We start from the raw sequence: 23,679 nt of genomic DNA, 5'->3' as shown, positions 1-23,679 counted from the left end.
AAGCGTTATGATCTGGGCATGTATGACAGCAGATGCTGTAGGCCGCCTTTATGTCATAGATGGCACACTGACACCATCCTACAAGTGTTATGATCTGGGCATGTATGATAGCAGATGCTATAGGCCGCCTTTATGTCATAGATGGCACACTGACACCATCCTACAAGTGTTATGATCTGGGCATGTATGACAGCAGATGCTGTAGGCCGCCTTTATGTCATAGATGGCACACTGACACCATCCTACAAGTGTTATGGTCTGGGCATGTATGACGGCAGATGCTGTAGGCCGCCTTCATGTCATAGATGGCACTCTGATACCATCCTACAAGTGTTATGATCTGGGCATGTATGACAGCAGATGCTGTAGGCCGCCGTTATGTCATAGATGGCACACTGACACCATCCTACAAGTGTTATGATCTGGGCATGTATGACGGCAGATGCTGTAGGCCACCTTTATGTCATAGATGGCACACTGAACAGCAGAAAGTACATTGACACCATCCTACAACCAAAACTTCTACCTTCTATCAGGGATCTTTTTCCAGATAATGCCCCATTTTTTTCCCATCAGGATTCAGCTCCCTGCCACACTGCACGGACATGCAAGCAGTGGTTCACGGAGAATGACATACAGGTGCTGGGATGGCCAGGACACAGCCCAGACCTGAACCACATAGAACATTTGTGGTTCCGTTTGAAATAACTGGTACCTCTGAGGCGTCCATCCAATAAAAGACAATTAATTGAGGCTATGATTGTCTCATGGCGCCACATAATAAAGAAGGAAGAGCTCCAAACATTGGTTGGCTCAATGATACATCGCTGTGCTGCTGTCTTGAAAAATAAAGGATACCCAACGAAGTACTGATAGGACAGTAACATCATAAGTACACAGGGATTTTCACCCTAATGCTGGGCATACACTACCAGATAAAATGTCTGTCAGACCGACAGACATTTTATCTGGCCGGCTGCCAGCCGCAGAAGTCGCCGACATACACTGAGATTTCTCTCATAGTGTATTCGGCAGACATCTGCGCTCTGCCCCCGGGGGAGGAGACATTTCCCTGTTCCTTCCGTAGGAAGGAACAGGGAAATGCCTGTCTGTCGGCTGCGCTGGGCATACACTGCCCGATGCGGCCGACAGTTTACCGGGAAATATCGCATCGGACAGGCATGCTGGACAATCGATATCGGGCGGATCGTCCCGATAATTGTAGCGTGTATGCCCAGCATAAGTGTTGTTTTCACTGCATAACTTCCCTTGTAATGCAAATATTTGACCTCTGTTTATTGTGTTGAATTCAGCATTAATTTTCCTTTCATTTGATACATGAATCATTGCACTGCGTGAAGTGTAACAGTTTTCATAAGCATTCGAAGTTGAAAAACATTCACATTTCAAAAAGTGTCCGCAATTTTGGCCACCACTATATATATACACATATATATATATATATATATATATATATATATATATATATACACACACACATACACATACACCAACCAGGCTCGCAGGCCCTGTGTGTATCTTTTTGGACATCAAGGAGGTATGAACTGCTGTAACTCTGTATGCCTGATACCCCCAAGGGGAAGAGTCTTTTTGAAAACTTTTTGCGCAATAAAGATCTTTGCCTTTACAAACGACTACATCTGAATCCTGTGACAACAGAATTGCGCCAAACACTGTTCTGTTCTCCTGCTGTTCTGGATTGAGCCCAGTGTCTCCAAGCTGAATCCCTCTGCCAGCTACTGTGTAGAGCCTGGTCCATTGCTAGGGATCAGGGGGTATCAGCTGGCACCAATCAGGAGCTGAAGCTAGTCTACGCATACACAGCAGCAAGTGGTTCCAGATGCTAGTGGCAAAGTACCTGCGCATTGGGTGGAGTACTGACAGTAAGAGAAAATCCCTAATACCCCAAGACCCAGTGGGATCAAAAACTAATCTGTGATTGAGTGGCAAGTTGAGGTCATCCGGTCACAGGGGGTTAATTGGTCTGGGATGCCTAATGGAGTGGTTGGGTCCCGGTCGGACCTCATGGCGGAGTGCGATGGGCAGTACTGTGACCCGGGAGCCTGTTCTGGGCCTTCCACTGGATGGATTTGGACAACATCACATAATAAATCTGAATAATTTGAAGAGACACCCCTGCACCGAATGGGATGAAACCAATGTGAGGTGGTTCAGTTGGATCCTGGCCAGGTATTAGGGGTGTTGGGGTCCCGGATAGACCTCCCGCTGGTGTACACTGGGCAGAACTTTAAAAAGTAATTGACAGCCAGAGACCGTTGGGGGAGGCACTGTGGAGTCAGCTAAAAACGCAGGCGTGTCACGATCGTTTCAGGGGCGTATCACATCCTGCGCCTGCAACTCCATGCGTAGTAAACATGGCTCCGGCGTCTCTATTGCTGCGGCCATTCTGTGGGACCATAGACTTTCTCAGGACTGCTAACATTGAGTGATCTGCGAGCGATGCGGTGTATTTGCACGCACGTTCCTTGGATCTGGAAAGCCGCCGGTGGGCGTCTCAATACATTTCCAGGCGGCTGCAGCTTTTGCGCATTATTACCGACCCAGGCCCTATGTTATATCTACTCCTGCCTATATTATATCTACTCCTGCCATATATTATAACTAACCCTGCCCTATATTATATCTACTCCTGCCCTATATTATATCTACTCCTGCCCTATATTATAACTAACCCTGCCCTATATTATATCTACTCCTGCCCTATATTATATCTACTCCTGCCATATATTATAACTAACCCTGCCCTATATTATATCTACTCCTGCCCTATGTTATATCTACTCCTGAACTACATTATATCTACTCCTGCCCTATGTTATATCTACTCCTGCCCTATGTTATATCTATTCCTGCCCTATATTATATCTACTCCTGCCCTATATTATAACTAACCCTGCCCTATGTTATATATACTCCTGCCCTATGTTATATCTACTCCTGCCCTATGTTACATCTACTCCTGAACTACATTATATCTACTCCTGAACTACATTATATCTACTCCTGCCCTATGTTATATCTACTCCTGCCCTATGTTATATCTATTCCTGCCCAATGTTATATCTACTCCTGCCCTATGTTATATCTACTCCTGCCCTATGTTATATCTACTCCTGCCCTATGTTATATCTACTCCTGCCCTATGTTATATCTACTCCTGAACTACATTATATCTACTCCTGAACTACATTATATCTACTCCTGCCCTATGTTATATCTACTCCTGCCCTATGTTATATCTATTCCTGCCCTATGTTATATCTACTCCTGCCCTATGTTAGATCTATTCCTGCCCTATATTATATCTACTCCTGCCCTATGTTATATCTACTCCTGAACTACATTATATCTACTCCTGCCCTATGTTATATATAACCCGGCATTACATTATATCTACTCCTGCCCTATATTATATCTACTCCTGCCCTATAATATATCTAATTCTGCCCTATGTTATATCTAATCCTGCCCTATATTATATCTAATCCTGCCCAATATTATTTCTGTCAGCAAAACAGCATTAAGTAAGATATACAGGTGTCACATATCACATTACTCAGCGCAGTCTCCTATATGCAGACTCAGGAGCACACAGATATACAGGTGTCACATATCACATTACTCAGCGCAGTCTCCTATATACAGACTCAGGAGCACACAGATATACAGGTGTCACCTATCACATTACTCAGAGCAGTCTCCTATATACAGACTCAGGAGCACACAGATATACAGGTGTCACACATCACATTACTCAGCGCAGTCTCCTATATACAGACTCAGGAGCACACAGATATACAGGTGTCACATATCACATTACTCAGCGCAGTCTCCTATATACAGACTCAGGAGCACACAGATATACAGGTGTCACATATCACATTACTCAGCGCAGTCTCCCATATACAGACTCAGGAGCACACAGATATACAGGTGTCACATATCACATTACTCAGCGCAGTCTCCCATATACAGACTCAGGAGCACACAGATATACAGGTGTCACATATCACATTACTCAGCACAGTCTCCTATATATAGACTCAGGAGCACACAGATATACAGATGTCACATATCACATTACTCAGCGCAGTCTCCTATATACAGACTCAGGAGCACACAGATATACAGGTGTCACATATCACATTACTCAGCGCAGTCTCCTATATACAGACTCAGGAGCACACAGATATACAGGTGTCACATATCACATTACTCAGCGCAGTCTCCTATATACAGACTCAGGAGCACACAGATATACAGGTGTCACACATCACATTACTCAGCGCAGTCTCCCATATACAGACTCAGGAGCACACAGATATACAGGTGTCACCTATCACATTACTCAGCACAGTCTCCTATATACAGACTCAGGAGCACACAGATATACAGGTGTCACATATCACATTACTCAGCACAGCCTCCCATATACAGACTCAGGAGCACACAGATATACAGGTGTCACATATCACATTACTCAGCGCAGTCTCCTATATACAGACTCAGGAGCACACAGATATACAGGTGTCACATATCACATTACTCAGCGCAGTCTCCATATACAGACTCAGGAGCACACAGATATACAGGTGTCACATATCACATTACTCAGCACAGTCTCCTATATACAGACTCAGGAGCACACAGATATACAGGTGTCACATATCACATTACTCAGCGCAGTCTCCCATATACAGAATCAGGTACACACAGATATACAGGTGTCACACATCACATTACACAGCGCAGTCTCCTATATACAGACTCAGGAGCACACAGATATACAGGTGTCACATATCTCATTACTCAGCGCAGTCTCCCATATACAGACTCAGGAGCACACAGATATACAGGTGTCACATATCACATTACTCAGCGCAGTCTCCTATATACAGACTCAGGAGCACACAGATATACAGGTGTCACATATCACATTACTCAGCACAGTCTCCCATATACAGACTCAGGAGCACACAGATATACAGGTGTCACATATCACATTACTCAGCGCAGTCTCCCATATACAGACTCAGGAGCACACAGATATACAGCGCAGTCTCCCATATACAGACTCAGGAGCACACAGATATACAGGTGTCGCATATCACATTACTCAGCGCAGTCTCCCATATACAGACTCAGGGGCACACAGATATACAGCGCAGTCTCCCATATACAGACTCAGGAGCACACAGATATACAGGTGTCACATATCACATTACTCAGCGCAGTTTCCCATATACAGACTCAGGAGCACACAGATATACAGGTGTCACCTATCACATTACTCAGCGCAGTCTCCCATATACAGACTCAGGAGCACACAGATATACAGGTGTCACACATCACATTACTCAGCGCAGTCTCCCATATACAGACTCAGGAGCACACAGATATACAGGTGTCACATATCACATTACTCAGCACAGTCTCCCATATACAGACTCAGTAGCACACAGATATACAGGTGTCACATATCACATTACTCAGCACAGTCTCCCATATACAGACAGGAGCACACATATATACAGGTGTCACATATCACATTACTCAGCGCAGTCTCCTATATACAGACTCAGGAGCACACAGGTATACAGGTGTCACATATCACATTACTCAGCGCAGTCTCCTATATACAGACTCAGGAGCACACAGATATACAGGTGTCACATATCATATTACTCAGCACAGTCTCCTATATACAGACTCAGGAGCACACAGATATACAGGTGTCACATATCACATTACTCAGCGCAGTCTCCTATATACAGACTCAGGAGCACACAGATATACAGGTGTCACATATCACATTACTCAGCGCAGTCTCCTATATACAGACTCAGGAGCACACAGATATACAGGTGTCACATATCACATTACTCAGCACAGTCTCCTATATACAGACTTAGGTGCACACAGATATACAGGTGTCACATATCATATTACTCAGCGCAGTCTCCCATATACAGACTCAGGAGCACACAGATATACAGGTGTCACATATCACATTACTCAGCGCAGTCTCCCATATACAGACTCAGGAGCACACAGATATACAGGTGTCACATATCACATTACTCAGCGCAGTCTCCATATACAGACTCAGGAGCACACAGATATACAGATGTCACATTACTCAGCGCAGTCTCCTATATACAGACTCAGGAGCACACAGATATACAGGTGTCACATATCACATTACTCAGCGCAGTCTCCATATACAGACTCAGGAGCACACAGATATACAGGTGTCACCTATCACATTACTCAGCGCAGTCTCCTATATACAGACTCAGGAGCACACAGATATACAGGTGTCACATATCACATTACTCAGCGCAGTCTCCTATATACAGACTCAGGAGCACACAGATATACAGGTGTCACATATCACATTACTCAGCGCAGTCTCCCATATACAGACTCAGGAGCACACAGATATACAGGTGTCACATATCACATTACTCAGCGCAGTCTCCTATATACAGACTCAGGAGCACACAGATATACAGGTGTCACATATCACATTACTCAGCACAGTCTCCTATATACAGACTTAGGTGCACACAGATATACAGGTGTCACATATCATATTACTCAGCGCAGTCTCCCATATACAGACTCAGGAGCACACAGATATACAGGTGTCACATATCACATTACTCAGCGCAGTCTCCTATATACAGACTCAGGAGCACACAGATATACAGGTGTCACATATCACATTACTCAGCGCAGTCTCCATATACAGACTCAGGAGCACACAGATATACAGTTGTCACATATCACATTACTCAGCGCAGTCTCCATATACAGACTCAGCAGCACACAGATATACAGATGTCACATTACTCAGCGCAGTCTCCTATATACAGACTCAGGAGCACACAGATATACAGGTGTCACATATCACATTACTCAGCGCAGTCTCCATATACAGACTCAGGAGCACACAGATATACAGGTGTCACCTATCACATTACTCAGCGCAGTCTCCATATACAGACTCAGCAGCACACAGATATACAGATGTCACATTACTCAGCGCAGTCTCCTATATACAGACTCAGGAGCACACAGATATACAGGTGTCACATATCACATTACTCAGCGCAGTCTCCATATACAGACTCAGGAGCACACAGATATACAGGTGTCACCTATCACATTACTCAGCGCAGTCTCCTATATACAGACTCAGGAGCACACAGATATACAGGTGTCACATATCACATTACTCAGCGCAGTCTCCTATATACAGACTCAGGAGCACACAGATATACAGGTGTCACATATCACATTACTCAGCGCAGTCTCCCATATACAGACTCAGGAGCACACAGATATACAGGTGTCACATATCACATTACTCAGCGCAGTCTCCCATATACAGACTCAGGAGCACACAGATATACAGGTGTCACATATCACATTACTCAGCACAGTCTCCTATATACAGACTCAGGGGCACACAGATATACAGGTGTCACATATCACATTATGCAGCGCAGTCTCCTATATACAGACTCAGGAGCACACAGATATACAGGTGTCACATATCACATTACTCAGCGCAGTCTCCTATATACAGACTCAGGAGCACACAGATATACAGGTGTCACATATCACATTACTCAGCGCAGTCTCCTATATACAGACTCAGGAGCACACAGATATACAGGTGTCACATATCACATTACTCAGCGCAGTCTCCTATATACAGACTCAGGAGCACACAGATATACAGGTGTCACATATCACATTACTCAGCGCAGTCTCCCATATACAGACTCAGGAGCACACAGATATACATGTGTCACCTATCACATTACACAGCACAGTCTCCTATATACAGACTCAGGAGCACACAGATATACAGGTGTCACATATCACATTACTCAGCGCAGTCTCCCATATACAGACTCAGGAGCACACAGATATACAGGTGTCAAATATCACATTACTCAGCGCAGTCTCCTATATACAGACTCAGGAGCAAACAGATATACAGGTGTCACTTATCACACTACTCAGCGCAGTCTCCCATATACAGACTCAGGAGCACACAGATATACAGGTGTCACATATCACATTACTCAGCGCAGTCTCCCATATACAGACTCAGGAGCACACAGATATACAGGTGTCACATATCACATTACTCAGCGCAGTCTCCCATATACAGACTCAGGAGCACACAGATATACAGGTGTCACATATCACATTACTCAGCGCAGTCTCCCATATACAGACTCAGGAGCACACAGATATACAGGTGTCACATATCACATTACTCAGCGCAGTCTCCTATATACAGACTCAGGAGCACACAGATATACAGGTGTCACATATCACATTACTCAGCACAGTCTCCTATATACAGACTTAGGTGCACACAGATATACAGGTGTCACATATCATATTACTCAGCGCAGTCTCCCATATACAGACTCAGGAGCACACAGATATACAGGTGTCACATATCACATTACTCAGCGCAGTCTCCCATATACAGACTCAGGAGCACACAGATATACAGGTGTCACATATCACATTACTCAGCGCAGTCTCCTATATACAGACTCAGGAGCACACAGATATACAGGTGTCACCTATCACATTACTCAGCGCAGTCTCCCATATACAGACTCAGGAGCACACAGATATACAGGTGTCACATATCACATTACTCAGCGCAGTCTCCATATACAGACTCAGGAGCACACAGATATACAGTTGTCACATATCACATTACTCAGCGCAGTCTCCATATACAGACTCAGCAGCACACAGATATACAGATGTCACATTACTCAGCGCAGTCTCCATATACAGACTCAGGAGCACACAGATATACAGGTGTCACCTATCACATTACTCAGCGCAGTCTCCTATATACAGACTCAGGAGCACACAGATATACAGGTGTCACATATCACATTACTCAGCGCAGTCTCCCATATACAGACTCAGGAGCACACAGATATACAGGTGTCACATATCACATTACTCAGCGCAGTCTCCCATATACAGACTCAGGAGCACACAGATATACAGGTGTCACATATCACATTACTCAGCGCAGTCTCCCATATACAGACTCAGGAGCACACAGATATACAGGTGTCACATATCACATTACTCAGCACAGTCTCCTATATACAGACTCAGGGGCACACAGATATACAGGTGTCACATATCACATTACTCAGCGCAGTCTCCCATATACAGACTCAGGAGCACACAGATATAGAGTGTCACATATCACATTACTCAGCGCAGTCTCCCATATAGAGACTCAGGAGCACACAGATATACAGGTGTCACATATCACATTACACAGCACAGTCTCCTATATACAGACTCAGGAGCACACAGATATACAGGTGTCACATATCACATTACTCAGCGCAGTCTCCCATATACAGACTCAGGAGCCCACAGATATACAGGTGTCACATATCACATTACTCAGCGCAGTCTCCTATATACAGACTCAGGAGCACACAGATATACAGGTGTCACATATCACATTACTCAGCGCAGTCTCCTATATACAGACTCAGGAGCAAACAGATATACAGGTGTCACTTATCACACTACTCAGCGCAGTCTCCCATATACAGACTCAGGAGCACACAGATATACAGGTGTCACATATCACATTACTCAGCGCAGTCTCCCATATACAGACTCAGGAGCACACAGATATACAGGTGTCACATATCACATTACTCAGCGCAGTCTCCCATATACAGACTCAGGAGCACACAGATATACAGGTGTCACCTATCACATTACTCAGCGCAGTCTCCTATATACAGACTCAGGAGCACACAGATATACAGGTGTCACATATCACATTACTCAGCGCAGTCTCCCATATACAGACTCAGGAGCACACAGATATACAGGTGTCACCTATCACATTACTCAGCGCAGTCTCCCATATACAGACTCAGGAGCACACAGATATACAGGTGTCACATATCACATTACTCAGCGCAGTCTCCTATATACAGACTCAGGAGCACACAGATATACAGGTGTCACATATCACATTACTCAGCACAGTCTCCTATATACAGACTCAGGAGCACACAGATATACATGAGTCACCTATCACATTACTCAGCACAGTCTCCTATATACAGACTCAGGAGCACACAGATATACAGGTGTCACATATCACATTACACAGCGCAGTCTCTCACAGGATCTGATGTGCTGAGAGGGGCTGCAGCAATGATGTATATGACACATCTGATAAAATGCACCCCAGATATAGGAGTTTATTGGGCACTGCGATTCCAAAATTCTCACTGATATGCTTGAATTAAAACTTTGTTGTGTCACTGTTACCTGTAATGTGGTTATACGCACCTCTTCTTGGTGTAATCAGCTCCGTCACCTCATCATGGGCTCTGCGCGGTGTCTTCATCTCGTCCATACTGTCTAGTATAGCCTCAAGCCGCTGACTCACCTCACAGAAGGAAGGTCTGGTTTCTGGTGCCATCTGGAGGTAACCGAGAGAATTGTTATACACTGAAAACAAATGTTACAGGTTTATTTGGACTGAAGCATGGAATCACCAGGATGAGTAAGTGTAGCACTCAGAGATTCATTTGTTTCCATCCCATAAGCAAATCCTGGCATGACTGACACCGAGTCACCAACGCGTTTCACACACACATACATTGCTCAGACAGATGGAACTAGCACACGATGAGCGCAGATCTTTCAGCACGTACCCAGCAGCAATGGAAGGCCAGCTGCAGGAACACAGGGGGACAGTCTGCATGAACCATTTCCCGAAACGACTTGATGTCCAGACCAAAATCCTGTGGGAAAAGGTAAATAATTATAAAGCAGAAGCCGATGACATACACAGGGACAGCGCGGCCTGCAGGACCGGGAGCAGCGGCTCAGGGCTATAATAACCAGATATATTATATGAAATGAAAGCTGTGTGTAGAAGGAGAATTGGCGATGGTTTGGTGATTTGGTTTTCTCCATACAGGACGATGTATATCAGCATTACAGGAAGTCGGGGAATGTCCATTCGTTTGCTGAATACTGTAATCTTATTTATGTACCATGTTTGGCCCTGTACAATGTACACATTTATAATAGAATTCACAAAGGTGGTGTAAATGTTCTTACTCCTGGGAATCTTCCCCTCGTAATGTAATAGATAATACCCCTATGAGTAACAGATGTGCCCACATAGATCCATCCTCCGTGAGCTTCACATAACGCGTAAGCAGGCACGCAGATACACCCGCAGTCACACACAGTATATAGGCATGCAGATACACCCGCAGTCACACACACAGAATATAGGCATGCAGATACACCCGCAGTCACACACACAGAATATAGGCATGCAGATACACCCGCAGTCACACACACAGAATATAGGCATGCAGATACACCCGCAGTCACACACACAGAATATAGGCATGCAGATACACCCGCAGTCACACACAGAATACAGGCATGCAGATACACCCGCAGTCACACACACAGAATATAGGCATGCAGATACACCCGCAGTCACACACACAGAATATAGGCATGCAGATACACCCGCAGTCACACACAGAATACAGGCATGCAGATACACCCGCAGTCACACACAGAATATAGGCATGCAGATACACCCGCAGTCACACATACAGAATATAGGCATGCAGATACATCCACAGTCACACACAGAATATAGGCATGCAGATACACTCACAGTCACACACAGAATATAGGCATGCAGATACACCCGCAGTCACACACACAGAATATAGGCATGCAGATACACCCGCAGTCACACATACAGAATATAGGCATGCAGATACACCCGCAGTCACACACACAGAATACAGGCATGCAGATACAGCCGCAGTCACACACACAGAATACAGGCATGCAGATACACCCGCAGTCACACACAGAATATAGGCATGCAGATACACCGGCAGTCACACACAGAATATAGGCATGCAGATACACCCACAGTCACACACAGAATATAGGCATGCAGATACACCCACAGTCACACACAGAATATAGGCATGCAGATACACCCGCAGTCACACACACAGAATATAGGCATGCAGATACACCCGCAGTCACACACACAGAATATAGGCATGCAGATACACCCACAGTCACACACAGAATACAGGCATGCAGATACACCCACAGTCACACACACAGAATATAGGCATGCAGATACACCCACAGTCACACACTGAATATAGGCATGCAGATACAGCCACAGTCACACACACAGATACAGGCATGCAGATACAGCCACAGTCACATACACAGAATATAGGCATGCAGATACACCGGCAGTCACACACAGAATATAGGCATGCAGATACACCCACAGTCACACACAGAATATAGGCATGCAGATACACCCACAGTCACACACAGAATATAGGCATGCAGATACACCCGCAGTCACACACACAGAATATAGGCATGCAGATAAACCCGCAGTCACACACAGAATATAGGCATGCAGATACACCCGCAGTCACACACAGAATATAGGCATGCAGATACACCCGCAGTCACACACAGAATACAGGCATGCAGATACACCCGCAGACACACACAGAATACAGGCATGCAGATACACCCGCAGACACACACAGAATATAAGCATGCAGATACACCCGCAGTCACACACAGAATACAGGCATGCAGATACACCCGCAGACACACACAGAATATAGGCATGCAGATACACCCGCAGTCACACACAGAATACAGGCATGCAGATACACCCGCAGACACACACAGAATATAAGCATGCAGATACAGCCGCAGTCACACACAGAATATAGGCATGCAGATACAGCCGCAGTCACACACAGAATATAGGCATGCAGATACACCCGCAGTCACACACAGAATATTCTGAAGTGTTTCGGGCAATATTATATGCTCATATTCAGTCAAATGCTTCAGAACTCATTGGACGGCGCTTCACAGTGCAGATGGACAATGACCCGAAGCATACTGCAAAAGCAACCAAAGAGTTTTTTAAGGCTAAAAAGTGGAATGTTATGCAATGGCCAAGTCAATCCCCTGACCTGAATCCAATTGAGCATGCATTTCCTGCTTGTTCTTGGGGCATTTACCCTTCAGTTTTGTCTATATATACACCCACATATACACTGTATATATATATATATATATACACACACACACACACATACACTGTATATATACACACACACATACACTGTACATATAAACCCACACACATACTGTATATGCACACCCACACACTCTATATATACACAGACACAGGAGGGCGGCTCAGCAGGGGACCTGGTTATACAATGACTGGAGACCTCTGCTGGTCACCTGACACAATGACACCTGTACTGTACTCACCTCCGTGCGCGGCAGATAGTCGGGGTCGGCTGGTATCCGGGCGATTATCTCACATAATATGATGCCAAAGGCGAACACGTCGGCCTACAGGCAGAGAGTGCAATGCGGTAAGCAGGAGTAATAGCCTGCATCAGTACAATGAGTAACACAACACTGCGCAGTTACCTTTTCATTGTACAGGTCCCCCCGCAGAACCTCGGGGGCCATCCAGTACGGGGAGCCCACCACAGACAGCGGCTCTGTCTGACTGAAAGACACAGGGAGAGCGAGCATTCATTATACCAACTCTCTGCTGAGCATTACTGTACAAAACATTTCCAGATCACTAGCCACAGAGCAACTGATTGCAGGTCAATATTTGCTAAACCATGCAGAGCATCTCACTAGAGGCCATTACTATGTCACCCATGCAGAGCATCTCATTAGAAGCTATTACAATGTGCCCCATGCAGAGCATCTCACTAGAGGCCATTACTATGTTACCAATGCAGAGCATCTCACTAGAGGCCATTACTATGTCACCCATGCAGAGCATCTCACTAGAGGCCATTACTATGTCCCCCATGCAGAGCATCTCACTAGAGGCCATTACTATGTCTCCCATGCAGAGCATCTCACTAGAGGCCATTACTATGTCTCCCATGCAGAGCATCTCACTAGAGGCAATTACTATGTTACCAATGCAGAGCATCTCACTAGAAGCTATTACAATGTGCCCCATGCAGAGCATCTCACTAGAGGCCATTACTATGTTACCAATGCAGAGCATCTCACTAGAGGTCATTACTATGTCACCCATTCAGAGCATCTCACTAGAAGCTATTACAATGTGCCCCATGCATAGCATCTCACTAGAGGCCATTACTATGTCACCCATGCAGAGCATCTCACTAGAGGCCATTACTATGTCCCCCATGCAGAGCATCTCACTAGAGGCCATTACTATGTCTCCCATGCAGAGCATCTCACTAGAGGCCATTACTATGTTACCCATGCAGAGCATCTCACTAGAGGCAATTACTATGTTACCAATGCAGAGCATCTCACTAGAAGCTATTACAATGTGCCCCATGCAGAGCATCTCACTAGAGGCCATTACTATGTTACCAATGCAGAGCATCTCACTAGAGGTCATTACTATGTCACCCATTCAGAGCATCTCACTAGAAGCTATTACAATGTGCCCCATGCATAGCATCTCACTAGAGGCCATTACTATGTCACCCATGCAGAGCATCTCACTAGAGGCCATTACCATGTCCCTCATGCAGAGCATCTCACTAGAGGCCATTACTATGTCTCCCATGCAGAGCATCTCACTAGAGGCCATTACTATGTTACCCATGCAGAGTATCTCACTAGAGGCCATTACTATGTTACCAATGCAGAGAATCTCACTAGAGGCCATTATTATGGCACCCATGCAGAGCATCTCACTAGAGGCAATTACTATGTTACCAATGCAGAGCATCTCACTAGAAGCTATTACAATGTGCCCCATGCAGAGCATCTCACTAGAGGCCATTACTATGTTACCAATGCAGAGCATCTCACTAGAGGTCATTACTATGTCACCCATTCAGAGCATCTCACTAGAAGCTATTACAATGTGCCCCATGCATAGCATCTCACTAGAGGCCATTACTATGTCACCCATGCAGAGCATCTCACTAGAGGCCATTACCATGTCCCCCATGCAGAGCATCTCACTAGAGGCCATTACTATGTCCCCCATGCAGAGCATCTCACTAGAGGCCATTACTATGTTACCCATGCAGAGCATCTCACTAGAGGCAATTACTATGTTACCAATGCAGAGAATCTCACTAGAGGCCATTATTATGGCACCCATGCAGAGCATCTCACTATAGGTCATTTCTATGTCACCCATGCAGAGCATCTCACTAGAGGCCATTACTATGTTACCCATGCAGAGCATCTCACTAGAGGCCATTACTATGTTACCCATGCAGAGCATCTCACTAGAGGCCATTACTATGTCCCCCATGCAGAGCATCTGACTAGAGCCATTACTATGGCACCTATACAGATTATCGCACTAACCCTAGCCCTAAGTTACCCATGCAGAGCATCTCACTAGAGGCCACTACTATGTCCCCCATGCAGAGCATCTCACTAGAGGTCATTACTAGGTCACCCATGCAGAGCAAGCTGTCAGCAGCATGCAGGCAAGTAATATGAAGCGGTATAAATGTCCTGTGTGTCATACATGTGATACATGCTGATCTGTGTGTTGTGGCCGGTCATTCCCTGCTCTGCGGGTTCCTGTCTATACTGAGCATGGCATGGAAGGTGATGAGGAAGTAACATCTCTGATAATGACCCAGTATCATCAGACGGTCACTGGCCGGTCATACCCTGCTCTGCGGGTTCCTGTCTGTACTGAGCATGGCATGGAAGGTGATGAGGAAGTGACATCTCTGATAATGACCCAGTATCATCAGACGGTCACCGGCCGGTCATACCCTGCTCTGCGGGTTCCTGTCTGTACTCAGCATGGCATGGAAGGTGATGAGGAAGTGACATCTCTGATAATGACCCAGTATCATCAGACGATCACCGGCCGGTCATACCCTGCTCTGCGGGTTCCTGTCTGTACTGAGCATGGCATGGAAGGTTATGAGGAAGTGACATCTCTGATAATGACCCAGTATCATCAGACGGTCCCCGGCCTGTCATACCCTGCTCTGCGGGTTCCTGTCTGTACTGAGCATGGCATGGAAGGTGATGAGGAAGTGATATCTCTGATAATGACCCAGTATCATCAGACGGTCACTGGCCGGTCATACTCTACTCTGCGGGTTCCTGTCTGTACTGAGCATGGCATGGAAGGTGATGAGGAAGTGACATCTCTGATAATGACCCAGTATCATCAGACGGTCACTGGCCGGTCATACACTGCTCTGCGGGTTCCTGCCTGTACTGAGCATGGCATGGAAGGTGATGAGGAAGTGACATCTCTGATAATGACCCAGTATCATCAGACGATCCCCGGCCGGTCATACCCTGCTCTGCGGGTTCCTGTCTGTACTGAGCATGGCATGGAAGGTGATGAGGAAGTGACATCTCTGATAATGACCCAGTATCATCAGACGGTCACTGGCCGGTCATACCCTGCTCTGCGGGTTCCTGTCTGTACGGAGCATGGCATGGAAGGTGATGAGGAAGTGACATCTCTGATAATGACCCAGTATCATCAGACGTCACCGGCCGGTCATACACTGCTCTGCGGGTTCCTGTCTGTACTGAGCATGGCATGGAAGGTGATGAGGAAGGGACATCTCTGATAATGACCCAGTATCATCAGACGGTCACCGGCCGGTCATACACTGCTCTGCGGGTTCCTGTCTGTACTGAGCATGGCATGGAAGGTGATGAGGAAGTGACATCTCTGATAATGACCCAGTATCATCAGACGGTCACTGGCCGGTCATACCCTGCTCTGCGGGTTCCTGTCTGTACTGAGCATGGCATGGAAGGTGATGAGGAAGTGACATCTCTGATAATGACCCAGTATCATCAGACGGTCACCGGCCGGTCATTGCCTTCCTCAGTTACAGGTCAGCTATATATTCTGCAGAGCATCTAATGCTCCATGTTGTGACAGTGTAACATTTAAAATGGTTGGAAGTGTAAAGTACTGGGGCAGAGGGCACGTTACCCGCTTTCTGGCCAAATGGGGGCATTGCCTGGTCACATGACACACTAATCTCACCTGCAATCAGGAATTTTCTCCGCCAATCCAAAATCTGCCACCACCGCTGTGTAGCCACCGTCGTCGTAACGCACCAAACAATTCTAGGAGAGGGGTCAGAGGGAGAGACATTAACCCTGTCTATAACACATGGATAGAGGACCCCACACAGTACAGAGCTGTAATACACTGTCTATAACACATGGAGAGAGGACCCCATACAGTACAGAGCTGTAATACACTGTCTATAGCAGACAGAGAGAGGACCCCATACAGTACAGAGCTGTAATACAATGTCTATAGCACACAGAGAGAGGACCCCACACAGTACAGAGATGTAATACACTGTCTATAGCACATGGATAGAGGACCCCACACAGTACAGAGATGTAATACACTGTCTATAACGCATGGAGAGAGGACCCCACACAGTACAGAGATGTAATACACTGTCTATAACACATGGATAGAGGACCCCACACAGTACAGAGATGTAATACACTGTCTATAACACATGGAGAGAGGACCCCACACAGTACAGAGCTGTAATACACTGTCTATAACACATGGAGAGAGGACCCCACACAGTACAGAGATGTAATACACTGTCTATAAAACATGGATAGAGGACCCCACACAGTACAGAGATGTAATACACTGTCTATAGCACACAGAGAGAGGACCCCACACAGTACAGAGATGTAATACACTGTCTATAGCACACAGAGAGAGGACCCCACACAGTACAGAGCTGTAATACACTGTCTATAACACATGGAGAGAGGACCCCACACAGTACAGAGATGTAATACACTGTCTATAGCACACAGAGAGAGGACCCCACACAGTACAGAGATGTAATACACTGTCTATAACACATGGAGAGAGGACCCCACACAGTACAGAGATGTAATACACTGTCTATAGCACACAGAGAGGACCCCACACAGTACAGATATGTAATACACTGTCTATAAAACATGGATAGAGGACCCCACACAGTACAGAGATGTAATACACTGTCTATAGCACACAGAGAGAGGACCCCACACAGTACAGAGATGTAATACACTGTCTATAGCACACAGAGAGAGGACCCCACACAGTACAGAGCTGTAATACACTGTCTATAACACATGGAGAGAGGACCCCACACAGTACAGAGATGTAATACACTGTCTAAAACACATGGAGAGAGGACTCCACACAGCACAGAGATATAATACACTGTCTATAATACATGGAAAGAGGACCCCACACAGTACCGAGCTGTAATACACTGTCTATAGCACACACAGAGAGAGAGGACCCCACACAGTACAGAGATGTAATACACTGTCTATAGCTCACAGAGAGAGGACCCCACACAGTACAGAGCTGTAATACACTGTCTATAGCACATGGAGAGAGGATCCCATACAGTACAGAGCTGTAATACACTGTCTATAGCACACAGAGGAGCCCATACAGTACAGAGCTTTAATACACTGTCTATAGCACACACAGAGAGGACCCCACACAGTACAGGGCTGTAATACACTGTCTATAGCACATGGAGAGAGGACCCCACACAGTACAGAGATGTAATACACTGTCTATAGCACACAGAGAGGACCCCACACAGTACAGAGATGTAATACACTGTCTATAGCACACAGAGAGGACCCCACACAGTACAGAGCTGCAATACACTGTCTATAGCACACAGAGAGAGGACCCCACACAGTACAGAGCTGTAATACACTGTCTATAACACACAGAGAGAGGACCCCATACAGTACAGAGCTGTAATACACTGTCTATGGCACAGAGAGAGAGGACCCCACACAGTACCGAGCTGTAATACACTGTCTATAGCACACACAGAGAGAGGACCCCACACAGTACAGAGCTGTAATACACTGTCTATAGCACACACAGAGAGAGAGGACCCCACACAGTACAGAGCTGTAATACACTGTCTATGGCACAGAGAGAGAGGACCCCACACAGTACAGAGCTGTAATACACTCTCTTTAGCACACACAATATGGGTGAGTTACCTTTGAGGTGAGGTCCCGATGAAAGACGCCCTTAGAGTGCAGGTAGAGCAGACCTTTGGCGATATCCAAACTTAACTTCACACGCACAGACCAGGACAGGGAGTCTGTACTCTGCAGAAGCTGCTCCAGGTTCCCACCATTAATATACTGAAAAGAAGGTCATATTTATCATATATATATATATATATATATATATATCACATTGCTTACGAGTTACGCCAATGCCTGTGTGACATCAGGACATAATAATAACATGTATTCCATAAAATATCACTGTAACAGTCACTGTAAATGTAGGCTAGGAATAGGTGGAATAGTAAACAGCAGTAAAATCAGACACTGCTGTACTAGTAGTCACATAACATGGCACTTTAAAAAAATTAAGAATCCCCCCCTTTTTTTATATTATAAACAAAAAATATAGGAAGTAAAAGACGGGAGTAAGATGCTCATTTTTCAGGAGAGGTGCACTCTGGGAAGGACCAACGCGTTTAGTCAGATTTTGTCAAGGGTGTGCACGTATCTGACTAAACGCATTGGGCCTTCCCAGACTGCACCTCTCCTGAAAGATGAGCATCTTACGTCCATCTTTTACTTCTTATATATTTTTTTGTTTTAAAAAAAAAAATTCCCCTTTTTTAATGTGCGGTTCTGCGTGACTCCCAGTGCAGCTGTGTCTGATTTTATTGCGGTTTTATTATTCCGCTTTCTACCCTACTTTTACAGTGATATTTTATGGAATATATTTTATGCCCGATTTGTTTTTACTAAATAAAACTGATGTTATATTGTGAACACACTTCTCAGTCATACGAGCTTCGGACACCAGAGGTCGCTGTCACCCTATTTTGTATCTTGCCAATTGTTTATATAGGCTACTTACCATCGCCTATTTTACTTAGGGTTGAGCTGACGCCCAATATATACATTGGGAGTGTCAGATACGGCTGAGTTCTGCTAAATTGTGTGATAAAGACTGTTGTACTGTAGCGCTGTCTTCATCCTTCATATAATACAGCTGAACCGTGTCATTTCCCCATGGTGTACTAGTGACCTGGACCAGTTATATGCTAACGATTGCACAAAGGACCTAATCTACCCTGAACTGGAGGCCCTTTAGTGTTTCTGAGACTTTTACTTTGCATATGAATCACTTGTGATCTTATTGGCTAAGGCCTGTATAAAGGATCTAGTCTCCATTGATCTGTGAGGCATTTTTACAAGATTCAGTGTGACCGCATATGAACTGATTGTGATCCTATTTGATTACCCCTGATGAAGGCCCCCAGGGAGGGGAAACGCGTAGGGGTTTTATGCGGAAGCTAGTGGCTACATTATAAAAAGTGTTAAGTCCAAAGAGTCACAAATTTCGATAGTCTACAAAGTGACATTAAGCGTGACATCACTTTATGTAAGAACAATTATTGTTATATTAAAAATATTTCACACTGGAAGAAGTTTTACTGACTTCGTTTTTATTGTGTTGAATTCAGCATTAAATTTCCTTTCATTTGATACATGAATCATTGCACTGCGTGACGTGAAACAGTTTTTATAAGCATTCAAAGTTGAAAAACAGTCAAATTTCAAAATGTGTCCGCAATTTTGGCCACCAGTGTGTGTATATATATATATATTGTGACACAGTTAGGTTAGGGGGTCCCTTTCCTGGGTAGAGGACTCCTTCCTTACACACACACACAGCAGCAGGGAAGCAGCACACCAGTCTGGATGCAAGTACAAGCTGGTCGGCGCCAGTCTTTATTGTACAATGACAGAAATATAAAGAAAACATAAATATAAATCCTAGCCCTGTCGGGGCACTAACTTCACAGGTAGTTCCCTCACTACCAGAACCTGGCAGGGCCTAATGCCCTCGCCAGCAACAAAAGCACAGCACAACACACACGGATAGGTTTCCAAGTGTCTCTGAGCAAACTCCCTGCCTGCTCTCCCAGGTGAGACAATCAGCCCTCAACACACTAGGCTTATATATAAAACCTGGAGCGGCCGTGGGTGGAGCCCTCCCTCTCCTCTCACCCACAACCCCCAGGTCCCAAACCAGCTTTTCAAAAAGCCGAAACTCAAGCCTGCTATACTGCAGACATTCTCCTGGGGGTTTAAAACACATAAGACAGGAATCTGGGACAAATGTACCTGCCACAGACCACTTTACCAATGATCCTATCACATATCCCCCCCCTTTGTTTCGACCTGTGGGGCGGAACAACTGAAGCCCCCAAACAATGAACGCGTGACAACGCATCAGCATTGGCCAGCTGGCTTCCTGGCCTTTGTTCCACTGAAAATTTTAAAGTTTGTAACGCCAAGAACCATCTCGTAATTCTCGCATTACTGTCCTTATTTTCGGACATCCACTTCAAAGGGGCATGGTCAGTGATCAATTTGAACTTTCTTCCGACCAAGTAGTACCTGAGAGCCTCTAACGCCCACTTTATGGCCAACGCCTCCTTCTCCACTGTGGCATAGTTTCTCTCATGTACATTCAACTTTCTGCTAAGATAGAAAATAGGGTGTTCCTCACCCTCCTTGTTCTGGGACAGGACCGCTCCTATACCTACTTCTGATGCATCGGTTTGTACTATGAATTCCCTTTCAAAATTAGGAGTCATCAGGACTGGTTGGTTGGGAACACAACGCTACTTTCAACTCCTGAAAAGCTTTCTCTGGCTCAGGACTCCATTCTACCATGACTTTTTGTTTGCCTTTGGTCAGGTCAGTCAGTGGGACTGCCATGGTGGTAAAGTTGGGTATAAACCTCCTGTAGTACCCCGTAATTCCCAAGAAGGCTCTCACCTGCTTCTTATTCAGAGGCTGTGGCCAGTTTTGTATGGCATCAACTTTATTGAGCTGAGGCTTTATCAGGCCTCTGCCAATGGTGTATCCCAGATATTTTACTTCCTCCATGCCTAGACAACACTTTTTTGGGTTGGCTGTCAAACCTGCCTTATAGATGGAGTCCAACACTGCTTGTACCCTGGGTGAGACTGCCAATCAGGACTATGAATGACCACGTCATCCAGATAAGCAGCCGCATACCGTCTATGGGGCCTTAGAATCCTGTCCATCATTCTTTGGAAGGAAGTAGGTGCCCCATGTAGCCCGAAGGGCAACATCTTGTACTGAAACAAGCCCTCTGGCGCTGAAAAAGCTGTCTTTTGTTTGGCGCTCTCGGTTAACGGTACTTGCCAATACCCTTTGGTTAGGTCAAGAGTGGTTAAATACCTTGCCGTCCCTAGTCTCTCAATCAGTTCATCCACTCTTGGCATCGGGTAGGCATCGAATTTTGAAACACTGTTCAACTTTCGGAAGTCATTGCAGAAACGCACACTCCCGTCGGGCTTTGGAATCAACACAATGGGACTTGACCATTCACTATGTGATTCTTCAATAACCCCTAACTCTAGCATATTTTTAATTTCTTTCGACACAGATTCTCTTTGTGCTTCTGGTAACCTATAGGGCTTTAGATTAACTTTAACCCCTGGGTCAGTGATGATGTCATGTTTAATGACCGAGGTTTTCCCAGGTACGTCAGAGAACAGCACCCTATTTCTGATCAGAAACTCCTTGACCTCTTGTTGTTGAATTGCCGACAGGGTTTTTGCCACTGTCACTTCGGGAACTAAGGGCCCTGGATTTACTGGAGGGGCTCGGACGGCCGACAGTACCGTTCTATCTTTCCAGGGCTTTAATAGATTTATATGGTATAGCTGTTCCGGCTTTCTTTTCCCCGGCTGGTAAACTTTGTAATTGACCTGTCCCACTCTTTCTAAGATTTCAAAGGGCCCTTGCCATTTAGCCAAAAGTTTATTTTCCACAGTGGGAACCAATACTAACACTCTGTCCCCAGGAGCAAAGCTGCATAACCGAGCATTGCGGTTGTATACCCTCTGCTGTGCCTGTTGAGCCTGTTCCAGGTGCTCTCTCACTATCGGCACTACCGCAGCAATTCTCTCCTGCATTTGAGAAACATACTCAATCACCGTTTTGTAAGGACTAGACTGCCCCTCCCATGTCTCTTTGGCAATGTCTAGTAACCCCCTTGGGTGTCTCCCATACAACAAGTCGAAGGGTGAAAACCCGGTGGAGGACTGGGGAACCTCTCTTATGGCCAACAATAAATACGGCAATAAGTAATCCCAATCCCTACCATCCTTGTCGACCACTTTCCTAAGCATGTGTTTTAACGTCTTGTTAAACCTCTCGACCAGCCCATCGGTTTGGGGGTGATAAACCGAAGTTCTTACCTCTTCAATATTGAACAGGCGGCATAACTCTTTCATGACTTTGGACATAAATGGTGTACCCTGGTCAGTTAGTATCTCCTTGGGTATACCCAGCCTGCTAAAGACATGAACTAGCTCTCTGGCAATGGTCTTGGTTGACGTATTGCGCAACGGGATCGCTTCCGGGTACCTGGTAGCGTAATCCATTATGACCAGA

The 23,679-nt window shown here is 45.5% G+C and overlaps 1 protein-coding gene across 1 annotated transcript in view; it reads right to left on the bottom strand.

Annotated features, from left to right (window-relative positions):
* The window catches only part of LOC148477352 (uncharacterized), a 144,897-nt gene that overhangs the window by 27,041 nt on the left and 94,177 nt on the right, over positions 1–23,679 (bottom strand). Inside the window, exons 4-9 of the mRNA XM_088456852.1 lie at positions 19,213–19,359; positions 17,192–17,274; positions 13,621–13,702; positions 13,456–13,539; positions 10,797–10,886; positions 10,429–10,561 (exon numbers count right to left, since the gene is read on the bottom strand). Of these exons, the coding sequence (XP_088312978.1) occupies positions 10,429–10,561; positions 10,797–10,886; positions 13,456–13,539; positions 13,621–13,702; positions 17,192–17,274; positions 19,213–19,359 (619 nt within the window). The remainder of the gene's footprint in view (positions 1–10,428; positions 10,562–10,796; positions 10,887–13,455; positions 13,540–13,620; positions 13,703–17,191; positions 17,275–19,212; positions 19,360–23,679) is intronic.

Source organism: Taudactylus pleione, unplaced genomic scaffold (assembly GCF_031769625.1).
Source record: "Taudactylus pleione unplaced genomic scaffold, aTauple2 ptg000722l, whole genome shotgun sequence".
Lineage (NCBI taxonomy): Eukaryota > Metazoa > Chordata > Amphibia > Anura > Myobatrachidae > Taudactylus > Taudactylus pleione.
Note: the sequence above shows the minus strand (reverse complement) of the source record. Positions and strands in the feature narration are given on the sequence as shown.